At 46.8% G+C, this 16,831-nt stretch overlaps 1 protein-coding gene across 1 annotated transcript in view; it reads left to right on the forward strand.

The window, feature by feature from the left end:
• Positions 1–16,831, forward strand: part of LGR6 (leucine rich repeat containing G protein-coupled receptor 6) — a 151,521-nt gene that overhangs the window by 82,587 nt on the left and 52,103 nt on the right. Inside the window, exon 5 of the mRNA XM_069875745.1 lies at positions 15,184–15,399. Coding sequence (XP_069731846.1) covers positions 15,184–15,399 — 216 coding nt within the window. The remainder of the gene's footprint in view (positions 1–15,183; positions 15,400–16,831) is intronic.

Genomic DNA, 16,831 nt, shown 5'->3' on the forward strand with positions numbered 1-16,831 from the left:
TCTTGCTGTTGGGCCTGATCGCATGTTTGCTAAAGCAGAGAGGACCAGGAAAAAAAAAAATTTTATTGTGTCTCCCTCTGTCTTCTGTCTCTTGGCAACTCCTTCTGCATGCAACACGTCAGGGAAGAAACTGCGGACAAGCAAGAGACCTTCCCTGCGTGTCAGCGCGTGTCAGTCACCTAGAGCAAAGCGTTTCTTGCTACCTGGTGGCCAGTGTGCCCAGTACCCAGGTAGCCATCACCACTGCAAACCACACTCAGGCAGTGGGCAACAGCCCAGTTAGGCCCCATTCCTTGGGATCCAATGCTTACTCTCATTTTGGTTCTTTCTCCCTCACAGTCTTTGTTCTCTGCATCCCTCTGGAATATTTATAGGATTCACTTGCCACAGATCTGTTGGCCCTAGCTGAAGTCAGCCACAGCCTCCCTGAGGAAGACTCAGGTTCCATTAGTGCTGGGCCTGCTCACATCACCTTCCCATTTCAGATGCTTATATGCCTGTCCTCTTTACCTCTGTCCTGTGGAAGAACTTGATGCATTTTTAAGCTCATGGGATGAAACCTGGAGCACAACCTGCACCATATACATTGTTCTTAAAAATATTGCAAGAATTTTCAGGTTTTCTCCAAATATCTTTTCCCATTATATTCTGATTTCACTCCAGCTTTACTTGACTCATAATCTCTTAGTGATAAATCAGTCTGACGTGTATGTTCCCGGCATACAGCTTAATTTTAGCTCAGTCTAAAATAATCCAGTTTCTCCAACCCATTAGTTCGCCACTTCTCTGATTACCTTTAGCAGGAATGTGTTGGAGTCTTATGGGAATGCAACAAATGTTACTTCATCCCCTGTTGCTCAAGGCAGGTAATCATTTTTACACATATGGCTGGAGATTTAAATGCAAAGAATGACTTACAGCAATGTGAGAACATGTGGACTTTGATGTATACAAAGGAGGAAAGCTCTTTCCCACCTGATCAGGTTCTCACAAATATATAAAGGAAGAAAAAAAAATTCTTATGACAGGAGGAGGAAAAAAATTCCTTTGGAATCAACATGGCCTGAAGAGCTCAGTTAATTCATTCATTGTTTCACTTCTTTGATCTATTTGAGTTTGACAGTTTGTTGTTAACAGCAATGTTCTTCTCTATAAATCGCACATGCAGTAAGGTTTGAAGAAAGTGTTGTTTCCATTGGGTGTTTAAAGGATAAAAGCTATGGGAAAAAAAGCAAAAAACTATAAAATCAACATAACGTAGCAGTGACTTACAATCTGTTGGCACAGAACTTGTCTTGTGTCAAGTCCACCTCAGCCCTATCACAGGATTTGTTAGCTACAGAGACTTTCTGGTACACAATGAAAGAGAGGTCAGGGAACAGCAGGGAGGTAGTTCCTAATGGTGGATCTGAAGGTAGACTGGAACAAAGCAACTCTGAGTACTTTCTTGGCGATTGCTGCTGCTGAGAGCACAGGACCTTGAATTCCACCTGCTACAGACTACTGCACAGGTCCTTGAATTTCACCTGCTTAGGCCACTTTGCAGCGGAAAGCATGGCTGTGGCCCAGAGAGAGCCCAGAACAAGTGTGACAGCACAGACAGCATGTTAAAGAAGGTCCTTCCACTCTAAAGGACCCTTGCTGATGAAAACCTTCCTGCCCCATCTCTGAAATCCCCTCTTTTCCCAAGACTCATCTCAGCAGCCAGCTCTGGAGATGAGCACATCTGAGGTGATGGCACTTTGTCCCCATTCTTGTTTTCAGAAACAGAAACTTGTCTCCCTTTTAGCATTTGAAGTGTTTAATGCTATTTCTACAAAGAAGAAAGTCAAGGAATGGCCAAGAGCAGATGTGTACCGCATCCAGGTGAACACTACAGTCAGGCACGTCCCACATCTGGATGTACTGCAGTTTTGTAGCTAGTGTGATGACTCCTCGCTGAAGTTTGGCTGCTGTTCATATTCCTCTCTGCCTGTACGGGAGCAGAAGCCTCTCCAGCCATGTGGTTCTCCCTCCCAGCTGGAATGTGCGTCATTTGAGATTCACCTGAAAATAGCAAGGTGGCCTTTGTAGCTTGCATAGCTGAACCAGTGCACAGAGTGAGGAAATGGCACAATTGTATTTTCTTTGTCCTCAAGTGGGCTGACGAAGGGACTGGACTATCCTTCTCTATGGTCATATCTCATCATTTAGTTCAGGAACGATAAGCCAAATTCAGAGCAGTTACTGCTTTTTGGTTCAGCCTTTGAGCAGACAAGATTTTTCTGGTTCCGTGTACCATGGATTGTCATCCAACCTGCTGCTCACAAGCTCTTTGCTCAACTTCACCCACCTGTGATCAGCCTGAGCTGTCACTGCAGATCTGTGCTTATCACCAGGACTGGCAGCAATAGCTTGGCAACATCAGATCAGGTTTGAGGAGAACAAGCTGCATTAAAACACAAATGCAGTTCATTATTTGGATTTTGGAGTTGTTCCTCTGCTTTCACTGACCTGATCCAAATCCCTGGTCTGGATTCAAGAGTATCCCAGACTGGGAGTCAAAGCATGTGGCTGGACCTTATTTCTTATTCCAGCAGCTTTCTCTGCCATTGAGTTTGTCTCTCCATGTATGTTATGGAATGTCCCCCAGTTCCCTTCAAGAGCACGAGCATTCTTACTGCAATGGTGGGCAATAATTCATTTCCAAAAGCCACTGGAAAATCCACTTGGCAGAAAACACACCACACTATTTCATATTGGAAAAACTATAGCTTGGTCACTGTGTTCTTGGTAGGACCCAGTGAGCAGATCCACTGCCTGCTCTTTGCAGCCCTCAAGGAACAGCAGTGGGATCTGCCATGCTGGCATTTGGCATCACAATAGAGTAGCCTGGGCAGGTTTGTAGTTGGGAAGTTGAGTGGCTGGGACCAGGAGGCTGGTGACTTTCTGCCTCTGCTATGGCTGGAGTGCTAGATCCTTCCTTCATGGTGGGAGATCCAAAGATTCCACCAGGAAGGAAATAAAATTATTCTGAGTCATCCTCCATGGCCTCACTACACAATGTTCCTTCCCTTCAGGTAAGCTTCTGCTGTGCCCACGTCTCCCTCGGGCACACCAGGTGGATTTGTCTCCTCTGACCATAGCCGACTAGATATTACTCATCTCAGGTAGTCGGCAGTGGAAAATGATCAGCATCTCCAGCGGGTGAATCATCCCTGTTATCTCAGAGCCCTGTCTAGGGGAATGAATCACTTGCTGGAGGATTCTGATTTTCTTTTTTGGCTATGGAAAGGCCTTATAATTTAAGTTCTATGTGAATAACATTGGGTGAGATGTGGTTTTCCCAGCCCTGGAAAGCAAAAAAAAAAAGAATGCCCTTCTCCCCACCTCACCCCACACTTTTATCTGGCAAAAACAGGAAAATGGGTCACCAAGATCATAGGTACTAAGCAAAACCGAGCACCTCTCCTCCTCAACGGCCTCATGCGCATGGCCCAGCTCACACTTGTGCAGCCCCCAGAGAAAGCTGTCAGAGATTGTCTTGCTCTAAAATACAAGTGCAAGGAGCAATTGCCCATTAACCAGAGAGGAATTTCTCTGCACTCCAGAGCTGGAGTGATTTGAATTTGTAACCATTGTTGTGGAGGCAAGTCAGAAATGAGAAAGGCTTCTGACATGGGTACTTGGGTACATCACAGATGGTTTTTTTCCTGTCAGTGGGGGAAACACCTGGTCAGATTAGTCTTTTCTGCTTAGGAGTCAAAAAGCACGAAATGTCATGTGGTTATCCCACTACAATGACCTCAACAGCCTTTTTTTGAGCGGAAGACTTAGAGGCCACACACAAACTGTTGAACATATCATCCTCCAGGAACACTTCCCATCAGCAGTGACCCAATAAATCCCTGCCTCCATTTGTCCTCCATCTATTAATCCCTGCCTTTGAGCAATAAGATGTTATGAAGTTTATGTTAAAGAAACATTGCTGTGACCCATGCTTGTGAGTGTTCATGCTGTGAAGGGTCCCTGGGTTCACCTCCCAGAAAGACAAGAATGCTGTGTTGTTTATATCAAGTTAACAGCTAAAAGTTTAGGAAACTTCATTTACTCTGACTTATCTTATTGTGTGGCAAAGCTCCCAAGAACAGTGTCAGCTGATCTAGAAACTCTACCCTTGACTGCATCGCATGTCTTACCTGTGTACACAGTGCATAAAAAACAGCAGTTTCATCTCTTTACAGGATTTGAAGTTCTTTCAAGTAGAGAGAGTAGGCTCTTCAACTAACAGTGATCTTGAGTTGGGCCATTGTGTTCAAGATGATGTCCCGAGTCAGCTTCTTTCTTGAGACTTCAGTTTCTTATGTTCTCACTCATTGAGCTTGTGGTTGGCACCTCTTGGAAGTGGTGATGATGAGTGAGACACTCGTTGTGCCCCATCACCTTCAGGATTCATCAGTCGTGCTCCTAAGTGAACAGGTCATAGCACAGACTGGGTAGCTTCAACTGTGCTTCTCCAGCAGGTTGGCAGAGGTTATACCTACATGGCTATGCCCAGTGTGTACTGTAGTCACCTCCAAACTTTTCTATATTGACTGCTAGCAATCCAGTGTGGCAACCAGGAGCTCCACTTGAATAAACATTCAAGAGATCACTCACACCAAGCCGAAACTGGTGGTCACTTGTTTGATTGCTTTGCCTTTCTCTGCCCACACTGCAATGACTGCAGTACCTGCCTTTCAACAGGCAAACATCCCTCAAAAGACACTCTGACAAACACAGAAGCTTAATTCCATCTTCACACCCCGCTCATATGCACTGGCAGTTCCCATCTGAGGCTGAAATGGCTTTCAGGAAGAGGCACACGCTGTCTTAACTGTCCTCCCGGTGCCTGGAACGCTGTTGATGCTAAAGAAACCATAATCACAGCTCATATCCACAATCCACACACATGAGCTCTTGTGTATGAGTCATACAGCAAGTTCCAATGTGTTTTCTATTGACCTTTATTATGGGGACTTATGAACCTTAACTCCCTTGCTTATCCACATGAGTATCCAGGACATACCGCATTTCCCTGGTGACGATTCAATAGAGAAGATGGTCGATAGGTCCCAGATGTTATATCCAGTAGGTACAGCCACACAGTGAGAAAGATGGGTCCCAGATGTTACAGTAGTTGTGTCAGTGCAAAAGCAAGAGGAGTCCCAGATGTTACACACATTGAATGTGCAAGCGTTCCTGATGAACCGCAGAGAAGCTTCAGGTAAACTGCAGATAAGAAGGCAAGCAAGAAATGAACATGCTTAAACTGGTATCCATCTACGCAGCATTTTGTCCTCTGGGCAAGACACATTATTCTGCTCTCATCTTTGACTCTGTGCCTCCTTCATATCCCTGTGGACTTCAAGAAGTTCCTCCCACAGCAAGCTAGATGGGAGCATAGCCAATCCAGTGAGACTCAGAGATGAAAAGTACAGAACTGTCGGTCAAATACTAGGTCCTGCACTTGGGGCACAACAACCCTATGCAGTGCTACAGACTAGGAGAAGTCTGGCTAGAAAGCTGCCTGGAGGAGAAGGACCTGGGGGTGTTGGTTGACAGCGACTGAACATGAGCCAGCAGTGGCCCAGGTGGCCAAGAAGGCCAATGGCATCTTGGTTTGGATCAGAAATGGCGTGGCCAGCAGGGCCAGGGAGGTTCTTCTCCCTCTGGACTCGGCACTGGTGAGACCGCTCCTCGAATCCTGTGTTCAGTTCTGGGCCCCTCACCACAAGAAGGATGTGGAGGCTCTGGAGCGAGTCCAGAGAACAGCAACGAAGCTGGGGAAGGGGCTGGAGAACAGGCCTGATGAGGAACGGCTGAGAGAGCTGGGGGTGTTTAGCCTGGAGAAGAGGAGGCTGAGGGGAGACCTCATTGCTCTCTCCAAGTACCTGAAAGGAGGTTGTGGAGAGGAGGGAGCTGGGCTCGTCTCCCAAGTGACAGGGGACAGGACGAGAGGGAATGGCCTCAAGCTCCACCAGGGGAGGTTCAGGCTGGACATTAGGAAAACATTTTTCCCAGAAAGGGTGATTGGTCCCTGGCAGAGGCTGCCCAGGGAGGGGGTTGAGTCACCTTCCCTGGAGGGGTTTAAGGGACGAGTGGACGAGGTGCTGAGGGACATGGTTTAGTGATTGATGGGAATAGTTGGACTCGATGATCCATGTGGGTCCTTTCCAACCTAGTGTTTCTATGATTCTATAATCTTATGAGGTAAGGCATAGGAATGTGCTGGTAGGATAAACACCAAGTTACATTTTAGCCAAGTGATGTGATGAGCATAAACAAAATTTTAGGAGCAACAGGAGCCAGCCCTGTCCATGAGAGGCCCTATCAGACCTGGTACCCTTGGCAGTAGGAGCTCCGTGTCGTGGCCTGTGAGGTCCTTGCTAGCCCTGGCTGTGGATGGTCCAAACAATCTGTCTCCTAACAGCCATCTGCAGTGCTAACCACTCTTGAAGAGAAGCAGCCCCCTTCACAGCCCCTCGCAATGCAGGACAAAGCTGCTGTTCCCTTCATACAGAGGAGGAAGGAGGCAAAGAAAAGCCAAGCAACTTGTCTAGGGTCCCATGGAGCCCAAAGCAGAGCAAGGGCACAGGACAGCAAGCTCCAAGCCCCAGCCAGGCAGACTGTTTCCTGTTTTCATGACCCAGCATTACACCTCCAAAGCAGTCCGAGCTGCCAGACACAGCCAGAGAGCTTTCCAGTGCCCTACAGCTGTGGTGTGGCTCAAAAACGACTGTGTCCAACTGACAGAGGAGCCACAGGGTCAGCCCTGGCAGCCTGTGGCTGCCACGTTGTTTAAAACAAGCTGGTCACTTGCGGAGGAGCCAATCCCGGAGGATCTGGGGCCCAGGGGAGTCAGAGAGTTGTCGTGTACTCCTCTCCAGGACATCACGTGGCCACTGGTTGGTCATCCCTCAGGATGCCATGACCTGTTCAAAGCCCCTCTCCCCGGAGAGCCGTGTGTCCTGTCGCTTTCAAAGCCCCTCTCCCTTCTCTTTTTCAGTTAGCTTATGTGCTTGACAAATACTGTGTTTTCCAGCAAATACGCAGGGCCCACGCTGCCTGGTGGGTCTCCAAGCCCCTCTGCTTCTCCACTGGATACTTTCTGCACCTTTTCCATTTCCCTGGCCCTGGCACCATGGGCGAGGGGGGCAAAGCCAGGTGCCCCAGGAGAGGGCTGGTTGGGGAGTCGGCGCAGCGGTGGAGTGCGGCTGCCCGACTGTCAGCAGTTTCTTTAGTTGCACAGAGATTTTTGGCAATCCTTCTTGCACGATTCTGACCTGAGGGGTTTTGGAGGTGTCTGCAACTGGGGATAACAAAGCCCTCTTGTCTGTACCAGAGGCACTTTGTGTGGAGTCTAGGCATTGCTCTGATTTCATTTCCTGAGCATCCCTCGTGGAGGGCTTCCCGGAGGTACACATCCCATTAAGTCAGGAGTGAAGACTCATTGCAGTCCAAACACAGACCTGCAGACTTTTCCACCAGGTCTTGTTCCGCAGCCAACAGACTGGAACATGCTTGCATCTTGAACCTTCATTCACTACCTAGGATGGTTTTCACAAGAGTTTTTAGTCTTGAAATGGAGCTTGGGACCTCTTGTGAGTCTTGTTTGAGGGTTGTGAGCTCTTCTGTGGCAGAGGCAGAGAGCCCAGATGTTGGAGCAGCCCTACAAAGCATTTTACCTTTTCAGTAATGTGTCCTAGACAGGATCACAGAAACATAAAATAACAGAATAGTTTGCGTTCGAAGGGACCTTCACATTTTTCCAGGATAGGGCCTCCACTGCCTCCCTGGACAACCTGGGCCAGTGCCTTGCCACCCATATCATAAAAATTTCTTCCTTATAACCAGTCTAAATCTCCTCTCTTTTAGTTTAAATCCATTATTCCTTGTCCTGTCACAACAGGCCTTACCAAGACGTTTATACCCATCTTTATTATAAACCTTCAAGTACTGAAAACCTGCAATAAGGTTTCCCCAGAGCCTTCTCTTCTCCAGGCTGAACAACCCCAACTCTCTCAACCTTTCTTTATAGGAGAGGTGTTCCAGTTCTTTCGCCATTTTTGTGGCCCTCCTCTAGACCTCCTCCAACAGGTCCGTTCTCCGACAGAATGTTGTGACCACCAGGATACAATCGGCAGAGCAGAAATTGAACCCAATTTCCCATCTTCCAGTTAACACTGCAGTCCCCAGCCACCTTTCTTCCATCCCATTTGGTATCAGTTGATGGAAGGAGCCCTTGCTCCTCACCTGAATTATTTGGGCAGGCTCAGGGAGGCAAAACCTCCTGCCTCTGTGTGTCCAGGTCCCATCGGGTGTTGTGCCTGGTAGGAAGAGCAGCATGTGAAGCTGACTCGCAGGAGAATATGTGGCAGAGGGGGACAGAGCACCTTTGAGCAAGGTGTTTTGCAGGGCTCCAGAGCCATCCTCCCTCCCTGCGCCCTCTGCTCCTTGCACGAGGAGTTCCCTGGGTGCTCACCAGCCAGGCACTGACTCAGTGCGTCTGGGAGTTTTGCTTGAGAAAGGAGCTGAGGTGTTGGCCCCAGTCATTAGGAAGTTATCGGAGTTTAGCTGCAGTGACATCATCTCCTTGTAGTAACATATACTACAAGGAACTCAGATCCTATTATGGGATAGGAGGTAACTCAATCGAGCCTTTCAAGATAAACTCAGACAGGAAGAGAGACATGATTGCCTGAAGGCACCAATTAGACGTTTCTGGTGAGATCAGCTCTGTTCAGCCGACACACATGCACGCTGGGGCCAGGGAAGGCTGCAAGCACCTCGCTCACTGAGAAAGGAGTGGACTCAGGGAGGGGTGGACAACCAGCTTTTCTTCCCGCTGCTGCCGAGTCAGCCCTCACCCCAAGGGTCACAACTCTCTCTCCAGATCATCCTTTCTTTATGCTCTTTATTCTGCTGCTGGCAGATAATCAAGATGCAGAGGAGCTCCCCAGTTTGGAGACAGAACAGCCCAGCCCAGTACCACCTAGTGCTGCCCACAGTCTTTGGTGGCAAGTTTTCTCCAAGTTTATCAAGGGAAATAACAGCCCAATATATTGTGAAAAATGCTGCGAGGGTGGTTTAGAGTTTGAGGTCCCGGTGTCCTGTTGTGAGTGGGATGTGGTCAGTGCTGGAACATCACAGAGTCTCTGCCGCAGGCTGGTGACTGGGCACAGTTGGTCTAAGGCGTCCAGACAGCAGCTGTTATTGGCTCTACTGTGTGCAAGGAAAAACAGCAGCAAAAGTCAGGATGTGTCCTGACAGCGTGGCATTGTGCATTTTTATTGGTTTCCAGGCTGCATCTCCCCCTGTAAACTCTCCACTGCCAGAAGAAGCCGCAAAGATATGGGCAAACTTGCTTCTGCTGGTCATAGCCTGAGATTTGCACCACGTCTATTCAAGACAGAGGGAGAGTTATTCACTGTCACGGCTTCTGCCAGTCCTGTTACAGACAGCAGGGTGCATGTGCTTGCAGATGTCTAGGAAATACATTTTACACCCTCTGAAATGCTCTGGAAGTGGTTCTTGGCACAAGGCAGTTGTTAGAAACTGCAGGTCTGTGGCACAGGAAACCAAAGATGTCAGATTATAGCTTGACCTGTCAAAATTAATACAAAACGTATGACGTGCTCACTGCACTGGCAGCTGCATAAAGCCTGGGCCTCCTGAATGGCTGCACGGATTTCACTGGCTTATCTTCTGCACACTAGGATGGGAGAATCTCCCACTTTTCACTTTTTCTCATTAGAAGATTATTTCCCTACCTGCTTAGTTCTTTCTGGGAATGATTTTGATCCTAGCAGCGTATCTGGAATGTTCCTGACAAGAAAGCAGGCGATTCTTCCTCAAGTCTTTATCAAATGCTCAAAGCAATGAAATGGCTCTTTAAAAGCATGCTGGGCTCTTAACTGGGCACCTCCACGAGATGTTCAAGACCAGGTTGGATGGGGCTTTGAGCACCCTGATGCAGTGCAAGGTGTCCCTGCCCATGGCAGGAGGTTGGAACTGGATGATCTTTAAGGTCCCTTCCAATCCAGACTGTTCTGTAATTCTCTGATTCTCTGATTCCCTTTTCCCCCTCACATAGGTTCCTTTGCCTCTCCAGAGCTGCCACCAGCTACAACAGCTGCAAAGGTACCAGCAGGTGGGGCTGAGACATATTTGCATTTGGTGCTGACCTGCCTCTCTCGCCATGGCTCAGCACAGACGTGAACATTTTTTGACTTATTTCTGCATTGGCCCAGAAGAAAATTAAAAGATATATTTCACTCAAAACAAAAAATATCGTAGAAAGAGGATTGATGTCAGAGTTCACAGGGAACCTGGATGAGGCTCTTAGTCATATGGTTTAGTCTTGGGTTGTCCTGCAGTGAGTAGGGAGTTGAACTCAATGAACCTTATGGGTCCATTCCAACTGGAGATATTCTATGATTCTGTCTGTTCAGAGAACAAAAATGACCAAGGCAATGCCTTGGATCTAAAACTAAGAGACTTTTGACATTCTTACCAGGAGCTCCCTCCCTCTTCCTCCCTAAAGCCCCTAAAACAGAAGATTGAGTAAAATTTTAGGTGATTCCAGGCACTTTTAGGACTTTGGGCTACGTGTGATATTGTAGTCATATAGATGCCCCATAACTATCAGTACTAGATGCAGATCTAAAGCCAGAAGCTGAGACTTTCAGGCAGCTGATGATTTCACAGGCTGCTCTTCTTGAATGTCCCACTTAAAAAACAGCTTTTTTAGATGCAATGGATAGGACAATGCTCTATATTGCCATGTTTGAGCCTGTGAAGTCACTTAGAAATCTTGCCCATGCAGACATCTGGAGACCACTGTGTGTCTCATCTGCCCTCTAGACCCACAGCACTGCTCAACAGCAAGGGTGAGATGAAACCCACTTCTAAGCCATCCAGCAGCTCTGTGAAAGAGGCATTTGCCCCATAAGGGTTAATGCTTGCAAGGAAAACCGAGTGATTTGGTGAAACAAAGATTAAAACATCTCTGTAGAAGGTGAGGAGCCAGCCCCAGCCTGCATTGTCCCATTTACCAACTAATCGGCCCAATTATCTTAGGTATAAATCATAACACAAAACAGTAACGGAGCCAGAGTCACACACTGAAGAAAGGAGAGAACTGTTGGGTTGGTTTTTGTTTAGTATAATTGATATAATTACTAACAACTCTGTGCCAAGAACTTCAGCTTTTCTCCTTCCAGAAGAGAGTGGAGAGCTGTCTGAAAGCCATAGCAATTAGCAATACCCACATGCATGGCTTTTGTTAGAAAGAACGCACCTCTATTCCAGAAAGAGCCAGCAATTCCCTGAGGAGCAATTCAATACCTCGGAGACCTTTTTGTACCAGGAACGTAGCCATCACTTAATCCCTGCTCCCCGTTCCCTTGCTGATGCTGTGGAAGCACATGAGGAACCCTGCCAGTCATGCTGTACAAGAGATGCCTTCACCTGGATGTTTTATTGGTCCTTTTTTTATCTTCACTAACTCCAGATAGGTGCATCTTGCTACGGTCCAAGCAGGCTGCTGTTTCTGAGATCGCTCAGGCCTTTGCCCAGCTCATTGCAACCAGCAGAATGCCTCCTGTTTCCACCACCAAGGAATCTGGCTGGGGTCTGATGTTCACACTCTGGTGCAGATTAAGGCAGCAATTACATGGCTGGAGCTCACTAACATGCCCTGAGCACTCTGTTCTCCAAACAGCCCCTGAAGAGTTGAATCATAGAATCATAGAATAACCACGTTAGAAGAGACCCACTGGATCATCGAGTCCAACCATTCCTATCAAACACTAAACCATGTCCCTCAGCACCTCGTCCACCCGTCCCTTAAACCCCTCCAGGGAAGGTGACTCAACCCCCTCCCTGGGCAGCCTCTGCCAGTGCCCAGTGACCCTTTCTGGGAAAAATTTTTTCCTAATGTCCAGCCTAAACCTCCCCTGGTGGAGCTTGAGGCCATTCCCTCTCATCCTGTCCCCTGTTGTCCTGTCCCCTGTTGTTGAAGAGACAGATGACTTGAGGTTCATATTAGTCTTGCTGACGTGACCTCTCATTGATAACAATGTGGAGACGTGGCAAACTGCAGCATGTCCAGAGCTAGTTGCCATCCAGGAGCATAAACCAACTCCTCAGATGAACTTCAGTTGTTGTCCCTGTACTAACCGTAGGCATCCATAAAGACAGGAAGATGTCCAAGTACCTCAAAAAAAATCCACCATGCTACCTCACTTGCAACTCCTCTTGTACCAATCTGAAAAGGTGCCTTTCATGACCATATGCTAAACATCCATGGAGCAAATCTGGCTACATTAGTGGCTTCCCCAAATGTGGAGCGTGTCACGCTGAAGCCAAACTCCATTGTAGCTCACGTGCAACTTCACCCAGGAGTTTCTGAGCAAAGTAGGACATAAAGCTAGACAGTCATGGTGCCACCTCTCTCCCTTGCCATCAACCATCCCTGTCTTGGACCTCTCCGACTGACATACCGGCACTTGTCTCTGTATTAGCATCTCCATTTCTGAAAACTTAATTTGGATTTGAAAAGTGATCAACATTCTTAGCAGACTTTTTCATTGTCTGTTCTTTAATTAATTAAACTTGAAACAGAATATTCACTTTAAAACGATGTTCAGCAAACATAGATTTGGGTGAAAGAACATCTCTCAGAGAAGTAAGAAGGGCTTTTTTTTTGAGAAATAAGATTACAATGACAAAGAACAACAGAAAGCTTATGCTGAAGAAGGAATGGAAAAAATAAGAAAAGATTAACATTTCCCACACAAGTTTTAATTTTGGTCACAAAATCCTTGCTTGTCCCAGAACATCTTCATGAGAATTTTCAAATGGAGTCTTTCATCTTAGAATCACAGAATCATTGAGGTTGGAAAAGACCTCTCAGCTCATCCAGTCCAACTGTCAATCCAACCCCACTGGGCTCACTAAACCATGTCCAAAAGTGTCAAGGGCACATGTTTTTTTAAACCCTTCCAGGGATAGAGACTCCACCACTGCCCTGGGCAGCCTCTGCCAGGGCTTCACCACTCTATCAGCAACCGTTCTTCTCCTATTATTCAACCTAAACCTCCCTGGCTCAACTTGAGGCCATTTCTTCTTGTCCTGTCTCTCATCCTGAGTTGCTGCATGGTTTGCTCTTCTGCTCTTTATTCTTCTCAGGAAGATGAATGATGCTGTGCTGTGATTTATTTGTAGTTTTGGAGACAGCAGGTAAACTGAGGCAGAACTTGCAACATGCCCACCATCTTCAAGAGCAAAATAGACACTGTCTTGTCTCAGCCCTCTGAGCAAAGATACAAATCTTGTGGCAACTGCCCTGAGCTTTGGGTGTGATGTGCTTCTGATATCCACAGAGCCACCAATAAAGCTGGCTGACACACCCTCAGATGAACAGCCGTGCACCAGAAAATGCTGCTTTGCAGCAACACAAGTGTATTCTAATTGGGGAAAACACATTAATGTGGTAAGATGGAAATAATGAAATAGTTATTTAATCCATCTTGGGGTATCATTTCAGTTTGAGCTGCTGTTGTCTCAAGAGTTGTACATTGGACAGTTGTCCAAGGGAGATCTCTGTAAGATTTGCCTGCACTTCTCAGCCAGGGACAACTCCTCAGCTTTGTCCGTCTGGGTCAGACCAGTGAAGGAAATGCTTTTCTCTGTGACAGAGGAATAGATCTGTTCCCCAGGATCATCTGAGTATTTTACCCAAGAAATTCCACCCCTGCCCCACCACAGAGACCTGGGGCTTTCCCTGCTCTGCACCTGGTGGGGCATTTGGTCTCCTCCTGCAGACTAGAATTTTATTGCAGGCTGCTGGGAAGCGGTTTGTGAACTGGGAAATGTTGCCTGGGTCTGAGGCAGGGAGGGAACAGTATTGGGGGATCTGCTCCAGTGCCCAACTGTCATCAAAATTATTAGTTTATGTAATCAAAAATACTCATTTCCATACCACATTCCTTTATGGAGGATCGTTGGTTTAAGAACTGGGCCATGACAGTTCTAATAACTTCCTGCTCTCACGCTTTGAAGAGGCAAAGTGCTTTCTCTCTGCAGTTTGAATTTAGAGATCGTTCCTTTAGATAGCTTGGAAAAATAAAATAAGCCCTGTTGGCCATGGAGGGAAATCAGAATTTTCTTTCTCCTTGGTATAATTGGTTCCTGGTATTTCATCCAAATTTGAATTGCTTTCCTCTTTTATTTTGATTTGGGAATCTACAGATAACATTGTATCCTGCTCACTGTTGCTGAAAAAAGAGATCTGTACGAGATGATTCCCAAACCTTGGGTTTTAGAGTTTTTTCTCATTACAAGCTTAAGATTTTTTGATTTTCCAATCTACTTTGGAACAAAACGAGTCTTATTTTCTCATCAAATTAAACCTTAAATAAAAACTTCCTTATGGTTTCCATGGTGATTAAACAAAACAAAAAAAAAGAGTCAATTGGCAAATCAAGGGGAAAGAAAGGCCTGAACATCAGTGATGCAAAGCTCAAGCACAGGCTTAATTTTTGTGCCATGACATATGGTTTGACTCACTTGCGGTGGTTTTCAGGTAGCTCTGGCTGTTTGGGTCAAACGCAGGACCCCAAGCAGGGCCACCACTTACTTTGCATTTCCAGACAAATCCTTTTCTTCTGGAATGGGGCTTTGGCTGTCCTGCACATCGCACTGCAGTGGGTCTGAGCAGGCTGTGGGTACCCCAGCAGGGCTGTGCCTCCACAGATTGGCTCAGGCAGATCCCCAAGGAGCATGACCCCAGGTGATGCAGCTTTGATGCTCCTTTTTAAGGGGGGTGCCTGCAAGCCACAGCGAGTCAGCGTCTGTCTGCTGGGTCTGTGTGAAAGGACTTAGCCCAAGCACTTTGTTTGAGAATCTGCCTTCAGCTGGCAGCACTAAATGGCCATCAGCAAGGGATCATCCTTGGCAGTCAAACATTTCCAAGCACAGGCAGGAGCCTTGCACTGAGACCACATTATGCTAATTGTTATTTACAGCCTGATCCAATCTCGCTGGCCATCGATACATCCTGCCTCAGCATCAAAACTCCCTTTGCCTAACATTGTGGGCACATAAAGCAATGTTGGATCCATCTCTCACTTCTCCCCTCCCTGTTTCTTTCCCACTCAGACGCTTGGATGCAAACCTTATCTCTGTGGTGCCTGAGAAGAGCTTTGAGGGGCTGCTCTCCTTACGTCACCTGTGGCTGGACGATAATGCCCTGACGGAGATCCCTGTTCAAGCCCTGAACCACCTGCCAGCACTGCAAGCCATGACCCTGGCTCTCAACCAAATCTGGCACATCCCCGATTATGCCTTCCAGAACCTCAGCAGCCTCGTGGTGCTGTAAGCCTCCTCTTCTTGTTACTCCCCTGCATCCTCTGGCTGGGACAAGGTGCTGACCATGTCTGATAAACAGGGTCTTCTTCCATGCGAAGACCTGCTGGCTGCTCCCCAGAAGCAGCTTTTTGCTGCCAAGTGTGGCAGGCAGAGGTTTTATTCATGAGTGCCAAGGAATTCCCTACCATTTGATATGAAATGCTGAAATTGCCTCTTCTATTTCATATTTTCCTTGCTTTTCACTGAAGATCCAAAAACCTCCTCGATATCATTAAAAAAAAAAAGCTTTGCATTATTATAAAAAATCAGTATCCAGAAACAAAAAAGCAGATTTATTTCCCTTGAAGGGTCAAGCAACAAAAAGCTTCTCATTTCTATTTTCCCCTCCAATATCTATGTTAAAACAACAGGAATTTCTATCAATATGAAAAATAAAATAAAATTGCAACAACTTGCTGTCAGGTCAGAAAGTATTGTTTTTTCTTGGAAAACATGCCAAGAAAACTTTTTGACCAAATACAATTTTGAACAAAAGATTGAGCCTCAGCACCTCGTCCAAGCCTGTGCATGCTGATTTGCATGGATGTTATATCTGCAGTTCAACTGCATCAAAAGAAGCGTGGCCAGCAGGTCGAGGGAGGCGATCCTCCTCCTCTGCTCCGCTCTGGTGAGAACCCATCTGGACTCCTGTGTCCAGCTTTGGGTTCTCCAACATAAAAAGGAGGTGGAACTGTTGGAACAGGTCAAGAGAAGGCCACAAAGATAATCAGAGGGCTGGAGAACCTCTGCTATGAGGACAGGCTGAGAGAGTCAGGGTTGTTCAGCCTGGAGAAGAGAAGGCTCCAGGGAGACCTTAGAGCAGCTCCCAGTACAGCTTTCTTTCCCAGAAAGCTGGGGAGAGACTTTTTACAAGGGCATGGAGTGATGGAATGAGGGAGAATGGCTTTAAACTGGAAGGGGGAAGATTTAGATTAGACATTAGGAAGAAATTCTTCACAATGAGTGTGGTGAGACCCAGGTTGCCCAGGGAAGCTGTGGCTGCCCCATCCCTGGAGGGGTTCAAGGCCAGGTTGGAAGGGACTGGGAGCCCCTGATCCAGTGGGAGGTGTCCCTGCCCATGACAGGGGGTGAAACTGAATGATGTTTAAGGTCCCTTCCAACCCAAACCATTCTATGACTCTATAATTTGCAAGTTCAAGTGTGATTTCCAGCTGCTTGAAACCTCCTGAATCTACATGAAATGCTACCTTTTAATTTGATTGTATGTATTGATACCAGGATATTAAGTAACCTTGGCATGTGGTGCCTTAGTGAAAGTTTAGCAATTATTTTGCTTTCAAAATTTTAAGTGTTTACTGAAGCTAGCTAGCATAGAAAGGGCTTGGACAAAGCACAGTCCAGAGTTTTATTAAGCATCAATTTCAGCTGTTTAAACAAA

Source organism: Phaenicophaeus curvirostris, chromosome 24 (genome assembly GCF_032191515.1).
Source record: "Phaenicophaeus curvirostris isolate KB17595 chromosome 24, BPBGC_Pcur_1.0, whole genome shotgun sequence".
Classification (NCBI taxonomy): domain Eukaryota; kingdom Metazoa; phylum Chordata; class Aves; order Cuculiformes; family Cuculidae; genus Phaenicophaeus; species Phaenicophaeus curvirostris.